At 51.3% G+C, this 18,131-nt stretch overlaps 2 protein-coding genes across 4 annotated transcripts in view; one reads left to right on the top strand and one right to left on the bottom strand.

Annotated features, from left to right (window-relative positions):
- Positions 1 to 1,222, top strand: part of LOC311313277 (WD repeat-containing protein 37-like) — a 28,987-nt gene extending 27,765 nt beyond the window's left edge. For all 3 annotated transcript variants that reach the window (XM_084443387.1, XM_084443389.1, XM_084443388.1), the window contains exon 14: positions 1 to 1,222. This exon is cut by the window's left edge and continues 1,232 nt beyond it. The gene's annotated coding sequence lies outside the window, so the exon portion shown is untranslated.
- A 6,554-nt stretch (positions 1,223 to 7,776) lies between these two features.
- The window catches only part of adarb2 (adenosine deaminase RNA specific B2 (inactive)), a gene marked incomplete at both ends in the record, with an annotated part of 150,404 nt that continues 140,049 nt past the window's right edge, over positions 7,777 to 18,131 (bottom strand). The window contains 4 exons of the mRNA XM_084442810.1: positions 7,777 to 7,953; positions 8,645 to 8,826; positions 13,814 to 13,995; positions 16,239 to 16,263. Coding sequence (XP_084298936.1) covers positions 7,777 to 7,953; positions 8,645 to 8,826; positions 13,814 to 13,995; positions 16,239 to 16,263 — 566 coding nt within the window. The remainder of the gene's footprint in view (positions 7,954 to 8,644; positions 8,827 to 13,813; positions 13,996 to 16,238; positions 16,264 to 18,131) is intronic.

Raw genomic sequence — 18,131 nt, forward strand, 5'->3', positions numbered from 1 at the left:
GTATGAGGAGTTAGTGTATGAGGAGTTAGTGTATGAGGAGTTAGTGTATGAGGAGTTAGTGCATGAGGAGTTAGTGTATGAGGAGTTAGTGTATGAGGAGTTGCTGTATGAGGAGTTGCTGTATGAGGAGTTAGTGTATGAGGAGTTAGTGTATGAGGAGTTAGTGTATGAGGAGTTAGTGTATGAGGAGTTAGTGTATGAGGAGTTGGTATATGAGGAGTTGGTATATGAGGAGTTGGTATATGAGGAGTTGGTATGAGGAGTTGTATATGAGGAGATGCTGTACGAGGAGTTGGTATATGAGGAGTTGGTATATGAGGAGATACTTACTGTATGAGGAGTTGGTATATGAGGAGTTAGTGTATGAGGAGATGCTGTATGAGGTGCCGTATGAGGAGTTGATATATGAGGAGTTTGTTTCTAAGAAATTTGTGTTTACACTGTGCATTTGAACCAGACCTGAGAAAGACTCTTGGTGTTACTGTAAGTGTGCATCCATTTTGACCGAGCGCTCTTCGTCTCCACATAGAGCCCCCGAACTCCGTGACCCCTCCGTGACCCCTCCGGGTTCGTACTGCCAAATGCATGTGAAGTCGCTCCATGCGGCTCTGGTACACAACATGTCCACCTGGAACCCGAGCCTTCCCAGAAGGCTGTGTCGGTGTCGGCTTGGTCAGGTGACTACTGTGCTTTGCGATGGTTGTTGTTAGCGATTTGTCTGTGTGTTGCTTTCCAGCCTCAACACTTTATTTACAGTTTTGTTCCAGAAAGAGTATACGTCTGTAATTTATCACAACTATATAGATCCATTTTAAATGCTATTAGCTAAAGCTCCATGTATATACTGCAGGAAATATGATTGATGATCAAGTCTATGGACAGCAATATGAAACTTTTTCGGCCATTGAATCAATATTCTGCATGAAGTACAGTTTATCAAAGCGCTAGAAGATGCCTTATGATTTAAGTTAAGCAATCGCATTGAACGTGTATTGGTGTATAGTTTCCATCAGACTGTCACTGTGTCTGTGCTACTAAAGTGACTCTGTTGAATCCTCCAGCTCGGATTCCACCTCCTCAATCAGGGATCGCGGTCACTTTCACTTTCATCTGCAGCAAGAATGGCCTGTTGCGCACGCTAGCTACAATAGGAATTATAACTTGAAGGGATATCAGACATCTGTGAAAAAAAGGAAACTATGCCTTACAAAGTGTGTGTGTGTGTGTGTATATATATATATATATATATATATATATATATATATATATATATATATATATATAAATGTTTGAACTGTGATGAGATGGAAAATGCTCCGCTAGACTAGACTCTATTGTATTTTTCTTTTTGCATACTTCATCTGCGGGCGTACATCTGCGCTGAGGCTTGTGAAAATCCAATAAAATGTCTGATTCCTTTTCCCAGGTGTCTTTTTGTCGTCCCCGTGTATGAATCTATCGAACCCGACAGGATATATGTTTTCATCCCACCGTGAATGTGAACAGTAAATTAATCTGAATGCTAATGTGAAGTGTTTGAATACGGAGGGTGAGATGGAGGAGGGGTGTGATTTGGTAACGGAGTAGTAGAAGAATGTCCAGGGAGTTCCAGCGATGTGTGAATATGTTAGAGCAGGGTTCCACTACGGCCTCTCATGTTCCTCCGTGTTCTATCTAATGTGTGAATATGTTAGAGCAGGGTTCCACTACGGCCTCTCATGTTCCTCCGTGTTCTATCTAATGTGTGAATATGTTAGAGCAGGGTTCCACTATGGCCTCTCATGTTCCTCCGTGTTCTATCTAATGTGTGAATATGTTAGAGCAGGGTTCCACTACGGCCTCTCATGTTCCTCGGTGTTCTATCTAATGTGTGAATATGTTAGAGCAGGGTTCCACTACGGCCTCTCATGTTCCTCGGTGTTCTATCTGAGGGTGGTTAAGGTTTTGGAGAGGAGAGGACGGAGGGCTGTAATAGATACATTCTTATGAGTGTATTCTCTGTTCCAGACATTGTGTAAAGTGAACAGCGGTCCTCTGTTAATTGCCCTGACCCCCTATCTCCAGGCCTTTTAATTGACTTTATGGCAGGAGACCTCCCCAGGGGTCCCCTCCTCTCAACTATCTTTGATCCTTGTCTCTGTTCACTTGAGTTTGACCCTCTGACCTAGCCTCCTCACTGATAATTGGCTAGTGAGGTATTTGCATATGCAGCTGTGGTCACACCCACAATGTTTATAATACTCTGTTTTCCTGATAATCTTTGCTCTTGGTGGATGTTCCTTTCTCTTTGAGCCCAACTTTGCAAACTTGTAACTTATCTGGAATAAAGGTAACCAGCTTGGGCTTTCAAAGATGAACCTCGGCATTCTCGACTACTCTTTTCTTAATTATTAGAATAAATCTATAACAGGGGCCAGAGATGTCTGAGGGGTCAGAGGTCACAGGACTCACTGTCAGAGAGGAACTACCTTAATGTGGGTAGGTTCCCAGCTAGCAATCATTTGTTCTAAAAAATGTACTACGAATGTGAAAACATTAGCAGAACGTGTTGGGAATGTTCGCCAATGTTGAGGGAACATTCCCTGCTAGCTTAGTTGGACCGACTGCATTGTGCCTTACTATGTGATAACATCTTTTTTTTAACCTGGGCACTTGAAATAGATTACCCAAAGCAAAACACTAGTACTCCTGTAGTCTGTATGCTTATTGCAGATTGCACAGACCACATGAGTGCCCTGCAGTTTTGCTTTGAGTTGTCTATTTGAAGTGCCCGGGTGAAAAAGCTTTTCTAATGCTGTCCTGGACTGTTGAGCACCAAACCCTTCTTTTCTAAACTCGGCTGAAGTTGGACTCCACCTATTAGGGCACCGAGGCACTAGGGGCGCACAAATCCCCCCCCCCCCCCCCCCCCCCCCCCCCGATCAACAAGTTGTTGGGGGCCAATCGCCTTCCGCCGGGCCTGGGACCCATACGTACATCATCTTCAAAACCAGATTACACTTCTTTTTCCGAGGATGCAGTAGCTAGAATCTCAACACGTATACAATGTGATCGATGTTTAGTTCACCGAGACGCGAATTCAAAAGGGTCCTTGGGTGCATATTATAACAGCACGCCTGGGAGGCAAACAGTATTTCTACAGTCTATTTGACAGTGTTTTAATGTGGCGGTTTGAGGGCGGTCGTCGGCGCTCTGATAGTTGACTTCCAGGTTTCATTGCGTCTGAAGGGTGAGCCTGCACTCTGCTCTGGTACTGTACGCTCTGTCCCCCAGTCTGCTCTGGTACTGTACGCTCTGTCCCTCAGTCTGCTCTGGTACTGTACGCTCTGTCCCCCAGTCTGCTCTGGTACTGTACGCTCTGTCCCTCAGTCTGTTCTGGTACTGTACGCTCTGTCCCCCAGTCTGCTCTGGTACTGTACGCTCTGTCCCCCAGTCTGCTCTGGTACTGTACGCTCTGTCCCCCAGTCTGCTCTGATACTGTACGATCTGTCCTTCAGTCTGCTCTGGTACTGTACGATCTGTCCCCCAGTCTGCTCTGATACTGTACGATCTGTCCCTCAGTCTGCTCTGGTACTGTACGCTCTGTCCCCCAGTCTGCTCTGATACTGTACGATCTGTCCCTCAGTCTGCTCTGGTACTGTACGCTCTGTCCCCCAGTCTGCTCTGGTACTGTACGCTCTGTCCCCCAGTCTGCTCTGATACTGTACGATCTGTCCCTCAGTCTGCTCTGGTACTGTACGATCTGTCCCTCAGTCTGCTCTGGTACTGTACGCTCTGTCCCCCAGTCTGCTCTGATACTGTACGATCTGTCCCCCAGTCTGCTCTGGTACTGTACGCTCTGTCCCCCAGTCTGCTCTGGTACTGTACGCTCTGTCCCCCAGTCTGCTCTGATACTGTACGCTCTGTCCCCCAGTCTGCTCTGGTACTGTATGCTCTGTCCCCCCAGTCTGCTCTGATACTGTACGCTCTGTCCCTCAGTCTGCTCCGGTACTGTACGCTCTGTCCCCCAGTCTGCTCTGGTACTGTACGCTCTGTCCCCCAGTCTGCTCTGGTACTGTACGCTCTGTCCCTCAGTCTGCTCTGGTACTGTACGCTCTGTCTCCCAGTCTGCTCTGATACTGTACGATCTGTCCCCCAGTCTGCTCTGGTACTGTACGATCTGTCCCCCAGTCTGCTCTGATACTGTACGATCTGTCCCTCAGTCTGCTCTGGTACTGTACGCTCTGTCCCCCAGTCTGCTCTGATACTGTACGCTCTGTCCCCCAGTCTGCTCCGGCCGGTACTGTACAGGCTGTCTGTGACCAGCCACCGGAGCAAATTGTCAATTATGATGTTTATTGCAGCGCCGACACCAGACCTCGGTCGCCCTGGGGGGAATACTGCTGAGAAGGCAGCCTCAGAATAGCCCCCCCCCCACTCCCATCCCTCCACCCCCCCTGACTCCCATCTCTCCACCCCCCCTGACTCCCATCTCTACACCCCCCCTGACTCCCATCTCTCCATCCAGAGAGGCAGCTAATTTGGAGGCCGGTCTGTTTGACACCTGCCACACACACACAGAGAACCATCTCCACTCGGATTTCCTTGGGGGGGGGGGGGAGGGGGCGGTCTCGTTCTCTTTCCCTCGCTTGTCTCTCTTGCTCTACCTCTCCCCACTCTGTCCTCTCCTCTCTCAGTCTCTTCCTGTCTCTGCCCTCTCTCTGTTCACAAGAGGCCTTTTTATCACCGGTCATAATTGGACTCTATCACAAATAACCAAGACAAAAAGATAAAATGACCATATTTCTCATTTTATTCACATATACAAACATTCACTTGTAAGGTATTACTTAAGTGCAATTTACAGACCTTAGCAGCATGTATTCATATACTTAATGTACATCGTAATTAGACATAATCTTAGTTATCATATCTCCATATGTTTGTTTTCATTATTTGTACAATTTTTACAAATGTACAGTTGTAGATACAATTTTGCCATTCAAACATGCCTCACTTTATAACTCTCAGAACCATGAATTGATCTGTTTCCAAGGGATTTGTGAGTGTTGAAGGAGTCCATTTTCTTTGTGTGAAAAAGAAAATCCCTCACAACACTGCGAGTCATTGATTATGAAACATTAAGAGGTGGAAAAAAACACGTCACCAGTGTAAAAAGATCTACGACATTGCTAACAGAAAACAAAATATGTTCAAAAGCACCTACACTATTGAATACAAGGAAAACAGCTCGGGTTCGTCTTGACCACGTGTACAAAATGGGTATGAGGACACAAAGGGCAAAACCACCACAAACCACCACTAGGTGTCACTATCACAGCTGTTAACACGTGGGGCCTTGCGTGTTCCTATGAACTCTACTGTATATGAGGGGTCTCAGTGTTCCACACACAACAGGAAATCACCCCCAATGCAAATCTAATGAGGGGATAACATCGCAACACTGAAGAAAATAAATCATATTTACATGATTGGCGATTATTATTTTAAATGAACAAAACTAAGATTGAGGAGGTGGTATGGTCCGAGATAACAGGATTCAGTTACTGTAAGAGTATTGTGCCTTTATAACCAGTATCTTCCGACAGTGAAGGTATGATTCACTGTGGCCGTTTCAAAAGGACAGACGCATGAAAAAGGGTCCTTGGTTACTGTTACTGGGCCTCTCGCTGTACAGAGAGGGGGGGCCATGACGAGATGTCCAGTCCACCGCGATCAGACTGCTCACGACCGCTTTAAACAAGCTGGAACTGGACCCTGCTAGCTACGCCTCACAACCCCCTCCTAGTGTCCGGTTATCACCGCACAGCCCTCCTGTGGGACACCAGGTGAAGAGACCACAGCAGAGAGACTGTTAGAAGGGTTACAAAGACGGGCAATCAGCCATGAGGCAGGGAGAGAGGGAGGTTTAAAGAGACGAGTTGTGAAAGGGAGCGAGTGTCCAAGGTTGTGGCAGTTAGGTTGCCTTTGATGTGATTCCCTCCCCTTTCTCCTGCTTCCTGCTTCCTGCCCATCAAGCCCCTGAAGAAGAAGAAGGTGAATGAACCGGTCGGGTCAAACCCTGGGTCGAGGGTAGGGAGGAGGAGGAGGAGGAGGAGAGACAAACACAGACAGGAAACGACAAAAGGAGAAGGGGAGAGGGACTGAAAGAGTAGAATAGTGGACCAAAAAAGAAGTAGGAGAGGAGGTGAAGAGAAAAGGAGGATGGTGACTGTCAGAAGGAGGGAGGGAGGGTGGGGGTGAAGGTTTGGGGGGGAACGTCTTTGGAGTGGGGTTGGGGGGCGGAGCCGGGGCACACGGCACAGTCTGCGTCTCAGTCTCTGTGACACCCTCGTCTCTCCGCGTTTCTATTCTCTCTCTCTCTCTCTCTCTCTCTCTCTCTCTCTCTCTCTCTCTCTCTCTCCCCCTCTCCCTTCATCCCGCGTCACTCTGACAGGCGCTGTAATTGGACGGCCTGCGCTCGCCGGCGCGCTGCAGCTCAGCAGGGGCCTCGTCGCCCCCAAATGGCTGATGACAAGATAGCTGCAGCTGCTGCTGCCTTTCACTGCCTGTCCAAGGTTACCCCCCCCCCCTACCCTCTCTACTCCTCTCCCCTCTCTTCTCCTCCTCCCCTCCTCTCCCCTCTCTACTCCTCTCTCCTCCTCCCCCCTCTCCCCTCTCTTCTCCTCTACTCCTCTCTCCCCCCTTCTCCCCTCTCTTCTCCTCCTCTCCTTTCCTCTCCCCTCTCTTCTCCTCTACTCCTTTCCCCTCCTCTCCCCTCTCTACTCCCCCTCCCCTCTCTTCTCCTCTACTCCCCCCCTTCTCCCCTCTCTTCTCCTCTACTCCTCTCTCCCCCCTTCTCCCCTCTCTTCTCCTCCTCTCCTTTCCTCTCCCCTCTCTTCTCCTCTACTCCTTTCCCCTCCTCTCCCCTCTCTACTCCCCCTCCCCTCTCTTCTCCTGTACTCCCCTCCTCTCCCCTCTCTACTCCCCCTCCCCTCTCTTCTCCTGTACTCCCCTCCTCTCCCCTCTCTACTCCCCCCTCCCTCTCTTCTCCTCTACTCCCCCCCTCTCCCCTCTCTTCTCCTCTACTCCTCCCCTCTCTTCTCCTCTACTCCTCTCTCCTTCTCTCCCCCCTCTCTACTCCTCTCTCCCCCTTCCCCTCTCTTCTCCTCTACTCCTCTCCCCTCTCTACTCCTCTCTCCTTCTCTCCCCCCTCTCTTCTCCTCTACTCCTCTCCCCTCCTCTCCCCTCTCTACTCCTCTCTCCCCCCTCCCTTCTCTTCTACTCCCCCCCATCTCCCCTCTCTACTCCTCTCTCCCCCCTCTCTTCTCCTCTACTCCCCCTCCCCTCTCTTCTCCTCTACTCCTCTCCCCTCTCTACTCCTCTCTCCCCCCTCCCTTCTCTTCTCCTCTCCTCCTCTCCCCCCTCTCCGCTCTCATCTCTACTCCTCTCTCCTCCTCCCCCCTTCTCCCCTCTCTTCTCTACTCCTCTCTCCTTCTCTCCCCTCCTCTCCCCTGTCTTCTCCTCTCTTCTCCTCCTCTCCTCTTCTCCTCCTCCTCTCCTCTCAGCTCCCCTGTGTCAGCCAGGGGGTGGGGGTAGAGAGGGGGGAGCCGAGGTATCCTGATGGGGGGGAGGCGCATGGAGGTCCGCTGAAACACCCCCCCACCTTCTCCTCCTTCTCTCATCTGTTTTTGCCGGAACGCCATACGGGATCGACGAGACGGGGGACGAAAAGAGAGTTCAGGAGCCCCGACTGCTACGCATACACACACACACACACACACACCCTCTTCCGGCTCAGTCCGTCAGCAGGAAGTGCTCCTGCTCCGGGGGCTTCTTAACCCAGGTTCCCAGACCCACTTCCTGGAGCGATCGGAACCACTGCTGTTTGACCGTCTGGTAGCAGCGAGCGGCCATCTTGGCTTCGCAGTACATCAGCGGCTTGTCCACCGGCCCCGACGCATGGACGCTCAACTGGAGAGAGGAGAGAGTGATGGAAAGAGGGATGGGAAGGGAAGAGAACAGAGAGACAGAGCGAGAGAAACAGAGAGAGAGAGAGAGAGAGAGAGAGGGGGAGGCAGGGACGGTACAGGGCAGAGGGTGAGGGCGTGAACGAGCGAGAGAGGGAGAGACAAAAACAAAACGAATGAGCCGGCACAAACGGGCGAACTTCAACAGCTGTGTAATCTCCCCATTTAAATTTCACAAGCAATTGAACATTCTCTGTGCTTTTGTGCATTTCTTTTGTCTGGGCGGAAAAAAACTGAGACAGCAGATGAGGAGGGGAATCGGGAGGGGAAAAAAAAAAAAAAAAAAAGTTTCTTTGGAGATTACCGCGCCTGCTCTGGCACGGCCTGGCGAGCACGGGGAGCACATTCCGTGGGAGGCTCTTCAAGTGTGTCTCCAAATAATTATGCTTTCATGGTCATTATCGTTTAACTGCCTCCATTTGGTGTTGCGGGAAATATCTGTTACATACAGTCTCACAGTGGAAACTGAGCCGCTCTCGGTGTTAAGCTGTGAGACTGGGCTGGCGTTGGTGGATGAGCACGCTGCCGGGCAAGCGGGGTGAGATCGTTTTCCCGCCCGGCGCGTGAACAGAGCTAGCAACTGTAGCTTGTTGTTTGTTTGTTGTTGTTGTTGTTTGCGAGCAGGGCTGCCTTACCTTGCGGTACAGCCGGGCCCAGCGCGTGAACAGAGCGCGCTTGCAGAGGCGCGACGGCGTGCCGGAGTCCCGCCTCCTCCCTGTCGCCGTGTTGACCACCTCCAGCTGGGCGTCGCCCAGCGTCCAGTTCACGCTCACGCACGGCGCCTTGCCCGGCTGGCGGCTCTCGCCACTGCTCAGGCCTGGGCGTGCAGGCACACACACACACACACGACACACACACGCACGCACGCACACGACACACACACACCACACATAAAAACAAAATAGGAATATAAAAGTCAAAGATTGTGCACCAATGCGACAAATAAACAGCAAAAAAGCTTAAACAGCATTGTGTGTTTGCAATTGTGTATTGTGAATTATGTATTCTGATTTTTTATTCCGCCATCAACCTGACAAGGGACTACAGATGAAAATTAGCCTGCTGGCTATATCTGTCATATTAACATTTATGCATGTATTTATTTAAATGTTTATTAATATGCGCTGTCCCTATTTTAAATAAATAAACTAAATTAAACTAAACAACCATGCCGGACTCTGGGAAAAGGGGTGTGTGTTTCCCTGTGAGCCTCTCCTCTCCTCTCCTCTCCTCTCCTCTCCTCTCCTCTCCTCTCCTCTCCTCTCCTCTCCTCTCCTCTCCTCTCTCCTCCCCTCTCCTCTCCCCTGCCTGCCTCTATTTCACCTTCACTCCACCCTCTGCCTGTCCCCCTCCAGGGAGGAACACACGGAGCGCCAGCTCAGTCAGACGGGCCCCCAGGGGCCCCGAGAGAGACGACCGGCCTGCTGGCACGGACCTGGGACCACTCCTCAGAGGACTGACAGACCAGAGAGAGAGAGAGAGAGAAGAGGGAGAGAGAGAAGGAGAAAGAAAGAGAGGCACTAAGAGCAGGGAGAGAGAGAAGGAGAGAGAGAGACAGAGGGAGGGAGAAGAAGAGAGAGGGAGAGAGAAAGAGAGAGGGAGAGAGGGGCACAGAGTAGGGAGAGAGAGAAGAGGGAGAAAGAAAGAGGCCCTGAGAGTAGGGAGAGAGAGAGAAGAGGGAGAGAGAGAGAGAGAGAGAGAGAGGGGCACTTGCAGTAGGGGGAGAAAGTGAGAGCGACGAAGAGAGAGAGAGCAGAGCAGGAAAGGAAAAGAAAAGGGAGGAAGCCAGGAAAATGAAAGAATATGTGAGCAGTGGGCGTTTGTTTCACTGGGGTCAGCGTGTCAGTGTAGCTGGGGGAGGAGCGGGGGAGGAGTGGGGGAGGAGAGGCACGGGGAGGGGGCAGGAGGGAGGAGGAGGGGACGGGAGAGAGGGTAGGCACGTTGCCCTAGACTTCATGTACAATAAATTAGCACCCGGCGCTAAGAACAAGCATTCTGACAGCATGTTCTGTCTGCCAGTGGCAGGGAGGAATTAGCACCCCTGCTCGCTCTCTCTCTCTCTCTCTCTCTCTCTCCCTCCTCTCTCTCTCTCCTCCCCTCCCCCTCTCTCTCTCACTTTCTCTCTGCCACTAAGGAATTAGCACCTTTTTTTCTCTCTCTCTCTCTCTCCCTCTCGCTCGCTGTCTCTCTTTCCCTCCCTCCCCCTCTCTCTCCTCCTCTCCCTCCCCCTCTCTCTCCTCCTCTCTCTCCCCCTCTCTCCGCCCCCCTCAGGGAGGAATTAACACTCCCCCGCTGATGGGAGAATGAAACAGATCTGACACAGTCGCCACCCAGTCAGCCTTCCTTTAATGACGGGAGGCATAGTAGTCACACCACCGGCTCCTTCTAATTGGCCCCGTGCCCTGGCGGGCCCCTGGCGTTAGCCGTGTAGACCTGTGGCGTGGGGGCGTGGCTCCGCGTGGCGTGGGGCTTCTCTCCTGGCCATAGGCCCACATGCCGTCCTGGTGCGGAGCCATGTAATCAGAGTACCCAGAAGCTCTTTCCGCGGCGAGAAGCTTGAGGAAAAAACGATTGTGGTTCGTAGACACCAATGGGAAGACTTGTGGATTTTATGCGCGGAGGATGATTGGCCCGTGCAGATAGTGGGCTGTGATTGGTCACTGACCGCAGCTTTCCTAACGAGTTCTGCATTCGTGCCAGCTGTCGACATATTTAGCACAAAGTGCGATTTAGGCTACTTGGATGTTCTTCTACATTAACTCACTTCACGGAGTTGGCTAGCCACAGTTTTCTTCTTTAATGGGGTGGATCAGCTTTTCATTTAGTTCTGACTATACGCTCACGATGACATAATGTTCAAACGCAGCTGGATTTGAAAGGTAGCCTCTGGCTCCGCCCCTATGCCCATATTTGGTAGCGTTTCACTCCAGACTAGGTGCAAGTAAATGGTGTGGAAACCCAAACCGGGGCGGTTATGAGCCGGCGCCGACCTGACGGCCTGGTTATCTCAGTGGCGGAGAGATCCGTCGAGGGATACGAGATGCTGTTCTCCAGACAAGCTGTTGTAACAGCAGATATCTCTTGTTTAATACACGTTCCAGACGCATCATCCACTTCTCCGGGAGGGCTGGTTCCGTCTCCCTGTCCCTCGACCCTGCTGGGCTATTCTCTGACTCCTCTGAGCTGGAATGATTCAGCTGCCAACAGAACAATCAGCCCAGTCTCTCTCTCTCTCTCTCTCTCTCTCTCTCTCTCTCTCTCTCTCTCGTTGAAACGCACCTCTATGAACAAAGACATCCCCCCTTCCCTCTCTCTCATCCCTCCCTCTCTCTCTCTCACCCCCCCTCTCTCCCTCCTTCTCTCTCTCTCCCCTCCCCTCTCTCCCTCCTTCTCTCTCTCTCCCTCCTTCTCTCTCTCTCTCTTGTGTCTCCATACTGTCTTTATTCATGCCTCATTTGATGTTTTCAATGGACCTGACTATAATAGCCAATTGGATTTTTCCACTGTGAAGACTTGATCACTGTCTATTCTGGGAAGGGCTCTTTAGGCCGCTCCTGAAAAAGACCTTTTTTTCTATTATTATACTCCTATAGGATTTTTAATTGCTATTCAATATTATTATTATCACTATCAATCTCTTCACTCTGCACTAAAGCTGGGCTTTGATGAAATCTCTCCACGGTGGATAAAAAATATTAAACCCAAAAATAATTGTAGGTGTATTCTGGGAGGTACTGTAGCTCAAAAGCTTGTGTGTGAGTATATCATATAGATATAATATTAACCATGTTGGTTTGATTCACACCCCAGCCTAACGCTGGGGCCCCTCCCCTGGGCGGGGTTAAGTGCGATGCCGGGACCCCCCAGGCAGAGAGCCGGGCAGCCGGGTGAGGTGACTGTGAAGGACGAGCCCATCGACGTGGCGAGTCCTCTGTCGCTGTGGCCGGACGGGGGTCGGGCCAGCGTGCGATAAGAGCCCCCCCCCCCCCACGCTGGGAACGCTGGCTTCCTTTATGACGGGCCTGAAAAATAACCCCAGCCTGAACAAGAGGCCTGAACACAATGGCTCCCGAACCTCATCAGAGGCACAGAAAAGACAGGAGGAGGAGGAATGGAGATAGCAGACTGACAGACAGGGATCTCTCTCTCTCTCTCTCTGTCTCTTTCACTCTCTCCCCTCTTCCCACATCTATTTCTCTCTCCATCTCTCCCTCCTTTCCACGCCTCTCCTGGCTCCCTACTCACTGGATGTCTGTGTGTCTGATGAGGGACTGTGATAACATTGATTTGGTGTAGGGGCCACGTCTCCAGCGCGCGTCTCCGCCCACCCCTCCCTCCCCTCTCCCCCTCCCCTCCCTCCCCTCTCCCCCTCCCCTCCCTCCCCTCTCCCCCTCCCCTCTCCCCCGCCCCTCCCTCCCCTCTCCCCCTCCACCTCCCAGCCTGGCTTCATGGTGGGCCCTGGGGCCGGCGTCTGACAGACAGACACACACACAAACACACACAAACACGCACACACACAAACACACGCACGCACGCACACACACAAACACACACACGCACGCACACACACAAACACACGCACGCACACACACAAACACACGCACGCACACACACAAACACGCACGCACACACACACACGCACACACACACAAACACACACACGCACACACTCAGGGGCATGTCGAAGGACAGCCAGTGATAGTGGCAGTGTCTGTGGTCACCTCTATTCTCAGTCTGGACAGCTGAAGAAAACGCTCACATTCACGACGTTCGTCCAAAAGGGCTGAAGCTTCAGAGACCAGATTTGTGGATTCTCAGGTCTTTATGTAGCCTCTGAGAAAACCTTTTCCCTTCTAACACAGCGAGCATTTGTCTTTGTGAATCTGTGATCTCATAAAATATATACTATATATATATATATATATATATATATATATACATGATATATAAATAAACCACAGAGATAAAACAATTTGATCTCTATCATATAAACTGTCAAACTCGCGTAATTCTGGACTTTTCAAAGTTTACAAAGTCACCAAATTCCAAAGTGACCAAAAGCTGTGGAAGACTCATGAAAATGACTAAACTCTTGATAGTTTAAAACAGAGTCCGTTCATCCAACGCTGAATTCCGTTCATCAGCACTCGACTAAAGGACTCTCAGCAGAGTTATCCGTCTCCCTCCAAATACTCATCTTAATGATACCCAATTGCTCCAAGCACTCTTTTAACAGGACGACCTGTCCTTGGACCACTAACATGTCGAGTCTAAAAAGTATAGGAGCTAGGAATAAGGAGAATGTGTGTGTGTGTGTGTGTGTGTGTGTGAGAGAGAGAGAGAGAGAGAGTATTTGTAATGGTAATGGTAAATAGACTGCACGTATATAGCGCTTTTATCCAAAGCGCTTTACAATGAAGGCTTCTCTTATTCACACATTCACACACACATTCATACACCAATGGCGGCAGCTGCCATGCAAGGTGCTCGTCTGCTCATTGGGAGCAATTTGGGGTTCAGTGTCTTACCCAAGGACACTTCGACATGTGGACAGGAGGAGCTGGGATTCGAACCGCCGACCCTACAATCATTTGACGTATCTACCTCCTGAGCTAGTCACCCCACTGCTGCCCCACTATTTGTGTGTGTGTGTGTGTGTGTTAAAGAATGCTTTCCCGTCTGTGTTTCTATAACGTATGTAGTGTGTGTTTCCATACAGTATGTACTGTCTGTGGTGGTGTGTGTGTGTGTGTGTGCGCGCGTGCGTGTGTGTGTGCGCGTGCGTGTGTGTGTGCGTGTGGTACCGCTGAGCAGAGGCTGGTTCCGTCGGAAGGCGGCGGGCAGCGGTCCAAGGCGCTCCAGTCTTTGGCTCGTCACCCTGTGGAAGTGACCGGTGTGTCTCAGGCTGCCCACCGTCAGGCTGTGCAGGTAGACCGGCTCCACGAAGTGGCTCAACAGCGCCCCCTGAAGGCCCAGGATGTTCCACCTGCCGATGGACGGGGAGGGGGGGGGGGGGTGAGAGAGGAGGACAAAGGAGAGAATAGGAGGGATGGGGGAGAGAGAGGAAGTAGTTGACGTGAAGGGCAGGAGGAAGGAGAGGTGACACGAGCGTCAATGACGGGTGAAAACAATTTGATCACTATCTGGGCGCAGAACGTGATGAGATAGGGGCGGATAGCGTGAGCGCACACACACACACACACGCGCGCGCACACACGCACCCGGACACACCCGGACGCGCATTTGCCAAAGGTCACAGCATTATCACCCATTATCCACATTTGCATGCATGTTTGGCGGGTGGCATCGGTGTTAATGCACTTCGGACGGCACGCTGCTTGCAGGTGTGCTTTTCTGTTGCGGAGATCAAGGGCAATTACCTCCGCGTTTGTTTAGGGAGATCCCCGGGTGACACATAGTCATTACGGGACTAATCCGGCCCCCTCTGCGCACACCGAGGTGTGATGGCCGCCTGGACCCGGGCCATTCACCACCCAGTCTCCTCTGTTCTCCTGAATGAGCCGACTCAGCAATTTAGCGTAATGATGACTGTGATTATTACCATTTCCTCTCACATTGGGAACAAAGAGTTTTGTGTACCTGGTGTGTGTGTGTGTGTGTGTGTGTGTGTGTGTGTGTAGTGTGTTCAGTTTGTGCGAGTGTGTTATCGGGCTAATGAACTTATGAGAGGCGCAATCACAGGCAAACATTATGTAGCTCATTTCAACATCATTCTTCTTTTTTTTTTTCTTTCTCTTTATCAACACTGCAATTATTACTGGTGTCCCCCCCCCTCCCCCCTCCCCCCTCCTTTCCCCCCCACCCCCCCCACCACCTCTCTCTCTGTTCAGGACGAACTCTGACTCATTAGATGTTTTTGCTTCCCTGAACGGTCATTTAACATCTGCGGCTTTTATGGGAACCTCTTAACGCCTCAACCTGCCAAAACTCTTCTACCTGCTCTCAGATCTGCTGCTGGGATCTCACCTGCCTTTCCCAATAAAAATAGATCCCCCCCCGCCCCCCACACCCCCCTCTGCTCCACAAAAACAGAAATGATTTAGCCTGAAATATTAATTTACCCAGAAAGCAACGCTGTGAGTTAGAAACATCTTCTAATCTCATGCAAGAAAAGACAGCCATCTGCCGTCTGAATTTATAAGAGGGGGGAGAGTCTCTCTCTCTCTCTCTCTCTCTCTCTCTCTCTCTCTCTCCCCCTCAATCCCTCCTTCTCTCCCCTCCCCTGTAAATGCAGCCCATTAAAGTAATGTGTTCATCTACATAAAGCTCACATGGAATATAAAAGATCATAGTCATACAGCATGAGGCCCGTTAAGGACCCTTCAATTAACACAGCCCCCGACTTCATCAAACGTTGACTCCGTCCAACGCTTCCTGGGGGAGTTTTAGAGAAACAACAATGATAGTAATACTGTAGGTCCTAATGACGACTCCAGGGATATGAATACTTAAACGAGGGATTCTTATCATATCGCGGCAGCGAGCCAATCGGATGCGAGCGTGTGACAGTGGGTGGCGAATGGAATCGGTGGAGGAGAGGGACTGAGGAGAATTCAAAGCATGTCCGCCTGGGTGTCTAAGAGTGTATGTGTGTGTGTGTGTGTGTGTGTACATATGTGTGTGTGTGTGTGTGTATGCGTGTGTATACATGTATGCATGTGTGTATGTGTGTGTGTGTGTATGCGTTTGTGTGTGCATGTGTGTATATGTGTGTGTGTGTGTATGCGTGCGCACGTGTGTGTGTGTGTGTGTATGCGTGCGCACGTGTGTGTGTATGTGTGTGTGTGTATGGGGGGTGGATATGGGGGGTGATTTGTGCCACTTGCATACTTACTTACTTACATGCTTGCACACAAACGTACGTGTATACTTGTGTGATTACATGTACAAAATCAATGCGGTGAGTGTATGCGTGCGTGTGTGTATGCGTGCGTGTCTGTGTGTGTGTGTGTGTATGTGTGTGTGTGTATGCATGCGTGTGTGTCTGTGTGTGTGTGAGTGTGTGTGTGTGTGTGTGTGTGTGTGTATGCGTGCGTGTCTGTGTGTATGCGTGCGTGTCTGTGTGTGTGTGTATGCGTGCGTGTGTGTGTGTGTGTGTGTATGCGTGTGTGTGTGTGTGTATGGGAGTCTCAGAGGGATATAGGGGGTTAAGCTCCTCTCGCTCCCCGTCTCCAGTCTGCCCTTGACCGGCCGGCCCTCCCTCCTGACCGACACGTCACCGCACATGGACACGCTGACAGAGGACAGACGCAGAGGACAGACGCAGAGGACAGATGCAGAGGACAGACGCACAGAGGACAGACGCAGAGGACAGACACAGAGGACAGATGCAGAGGACAGACGCACAGAGGACAGACACACGGAGGACAGACACACAGAGGACAGACACACGGAGGACAAACACACGGAGGACAGACACACGGAGGACAGACACACAGAGGACAGACACACGGAGGACAGACACACAGAGGACAAACACACGGAGGACAGACACACGGAGGACAGACACACAGAGGACAGACACACGGAGGACAGACACACAGAGGACAGACACACAGAGGACAGACACACAGAGGACAGACACACGGAGGACAGACACACAGAGGACAGACACACGGAGGACAGACACACAGAGGACAAACACACGGAGGACGGACACAGAGGACAGACGCACAGAGGACAGACACACGGAGGACAGACGTTAACTGGCGGAGGAGGAGGAGGAAAAAAGCATAATGTCCCTTTTCCACCCGTCCCTCTCTCTCTGTCTCTCTCTCCCTCTCTCTCTCTCTCTCTCTCTCTCTCTCTCTCTCTCTGTCTCTCTGTCTCTCTCTGTCTCTCTGTCTCTCTCTCTCTCTCTCTCTCTCTCTCCCTCTCTCTCTCTCTCTCTCTCTCTTTCTCAAGTAATTGCTTTCACCCTCGCTGGTGACCTGGACAGATTTAATCTTGGTGTTCTCAGCCCCGGCCACCTGAATCAAATTGGTCAAATTAACCAAGATTTCAGGGGGGGAGGGTTCACCTCCATACAGAGAGTGCTTGTGCGTGTGTGTGTGTGTGTGTGTGGGAAAGTGTGTGCATGTGAGTGTGTGTGTGTGTGTGTGTGTGTTGGAGTATGTGTGGGAAGTGTGTGTATGTGTGGGGAGTGTATATGTGTGTGTGTGTGCGCGTGTTGGAGTGTGTGTGTATGTGTGTGTGTGTGTGTGTGTGTGTGTGTGTGTGTGTGTGTGTGTGTGCGTGTGCGTGCGTGTGTGTGTGTGTGTGGTTGTGTATGTGTCCCTGCACCTCATACCTTGTTGCTTAGACACAAACATGCTAATAGCAACAATTAGCTCTGAACCAACTGGATCTTCCTCACTCCCTCTCTCCTCCTCTCTCCCTCCCTCTCTCTTTCTCACCCCCTCTCTCCTCCTCTCTCCCTCCCTCTCTCTCTTTCTCACTCCGTCTCACCTCCTCTCTCCCTCCCTCTCTCTTTCTCACTCACTCTCTCCTCCTCTCTCTCTCCCTCTCTCCGCTGTGGGGAGACACCGACGTCCTCACCTGCTGCTGGGGATCGATACCCTGAGACCCTTCCTCTCTCTCTCTCCTCTCTCCCTTCCTCTCTCTCCCTCTCTCTCTCTGAGACCCTCCCTCCTCTCTCTCTCCCTCTCTCCCTTCCTCTCTCTCCTCTCTCTCTCTGAGACCCTTCCTCTCTCTCTCTCCTCTCTCCCTTCCTCTCCCTCTCTCTCTCTCCTCTCTCCTTCCTCTCTCTCCCTCTCTCTCTCTGAGACCCTCCCTCTCTCTCTCCTCTCTCCTTCCTCTCTCTCTCTCTGAGACTCTCCCTCCCTCTCTCTCTCTCTGAGACCCTCCTCTCTCTCTCTCCTCTCTCTCCTTCCTCTCTCTCTCTCTGAGACTCTCCTCCTCTCTCTCTCTCTGAGACCCTCCCTCTCTCTCCCTCTCTCTCCCTCTCTCCCTCCCTCTCTCTCTCTCTCTCTCTCTCTGAGACCCTCCCTCTCTCTCCCTCCCTCTCTCTCTCCTCCCTCCCTCTCTCTCTCTCTGAGACCCTCCCTCTCTCTCTCTCTCTCTCTCTCTCCCTCCCTCTCTCTCTCTCCCCCTCTCTCTCTC

This window comes from Borostomias antarcticus (assembly GCF_949987555.1).
Source record: "Borostomias antarcticus genome assembly, chromosome: 9".
Classification (NCBI taxonomy): Eukaryota; Metazoa; Chordata; class Actinopteri; order Stomiiformes; family Stomiidae; genus Borostomias; species Borostomias antarcticus.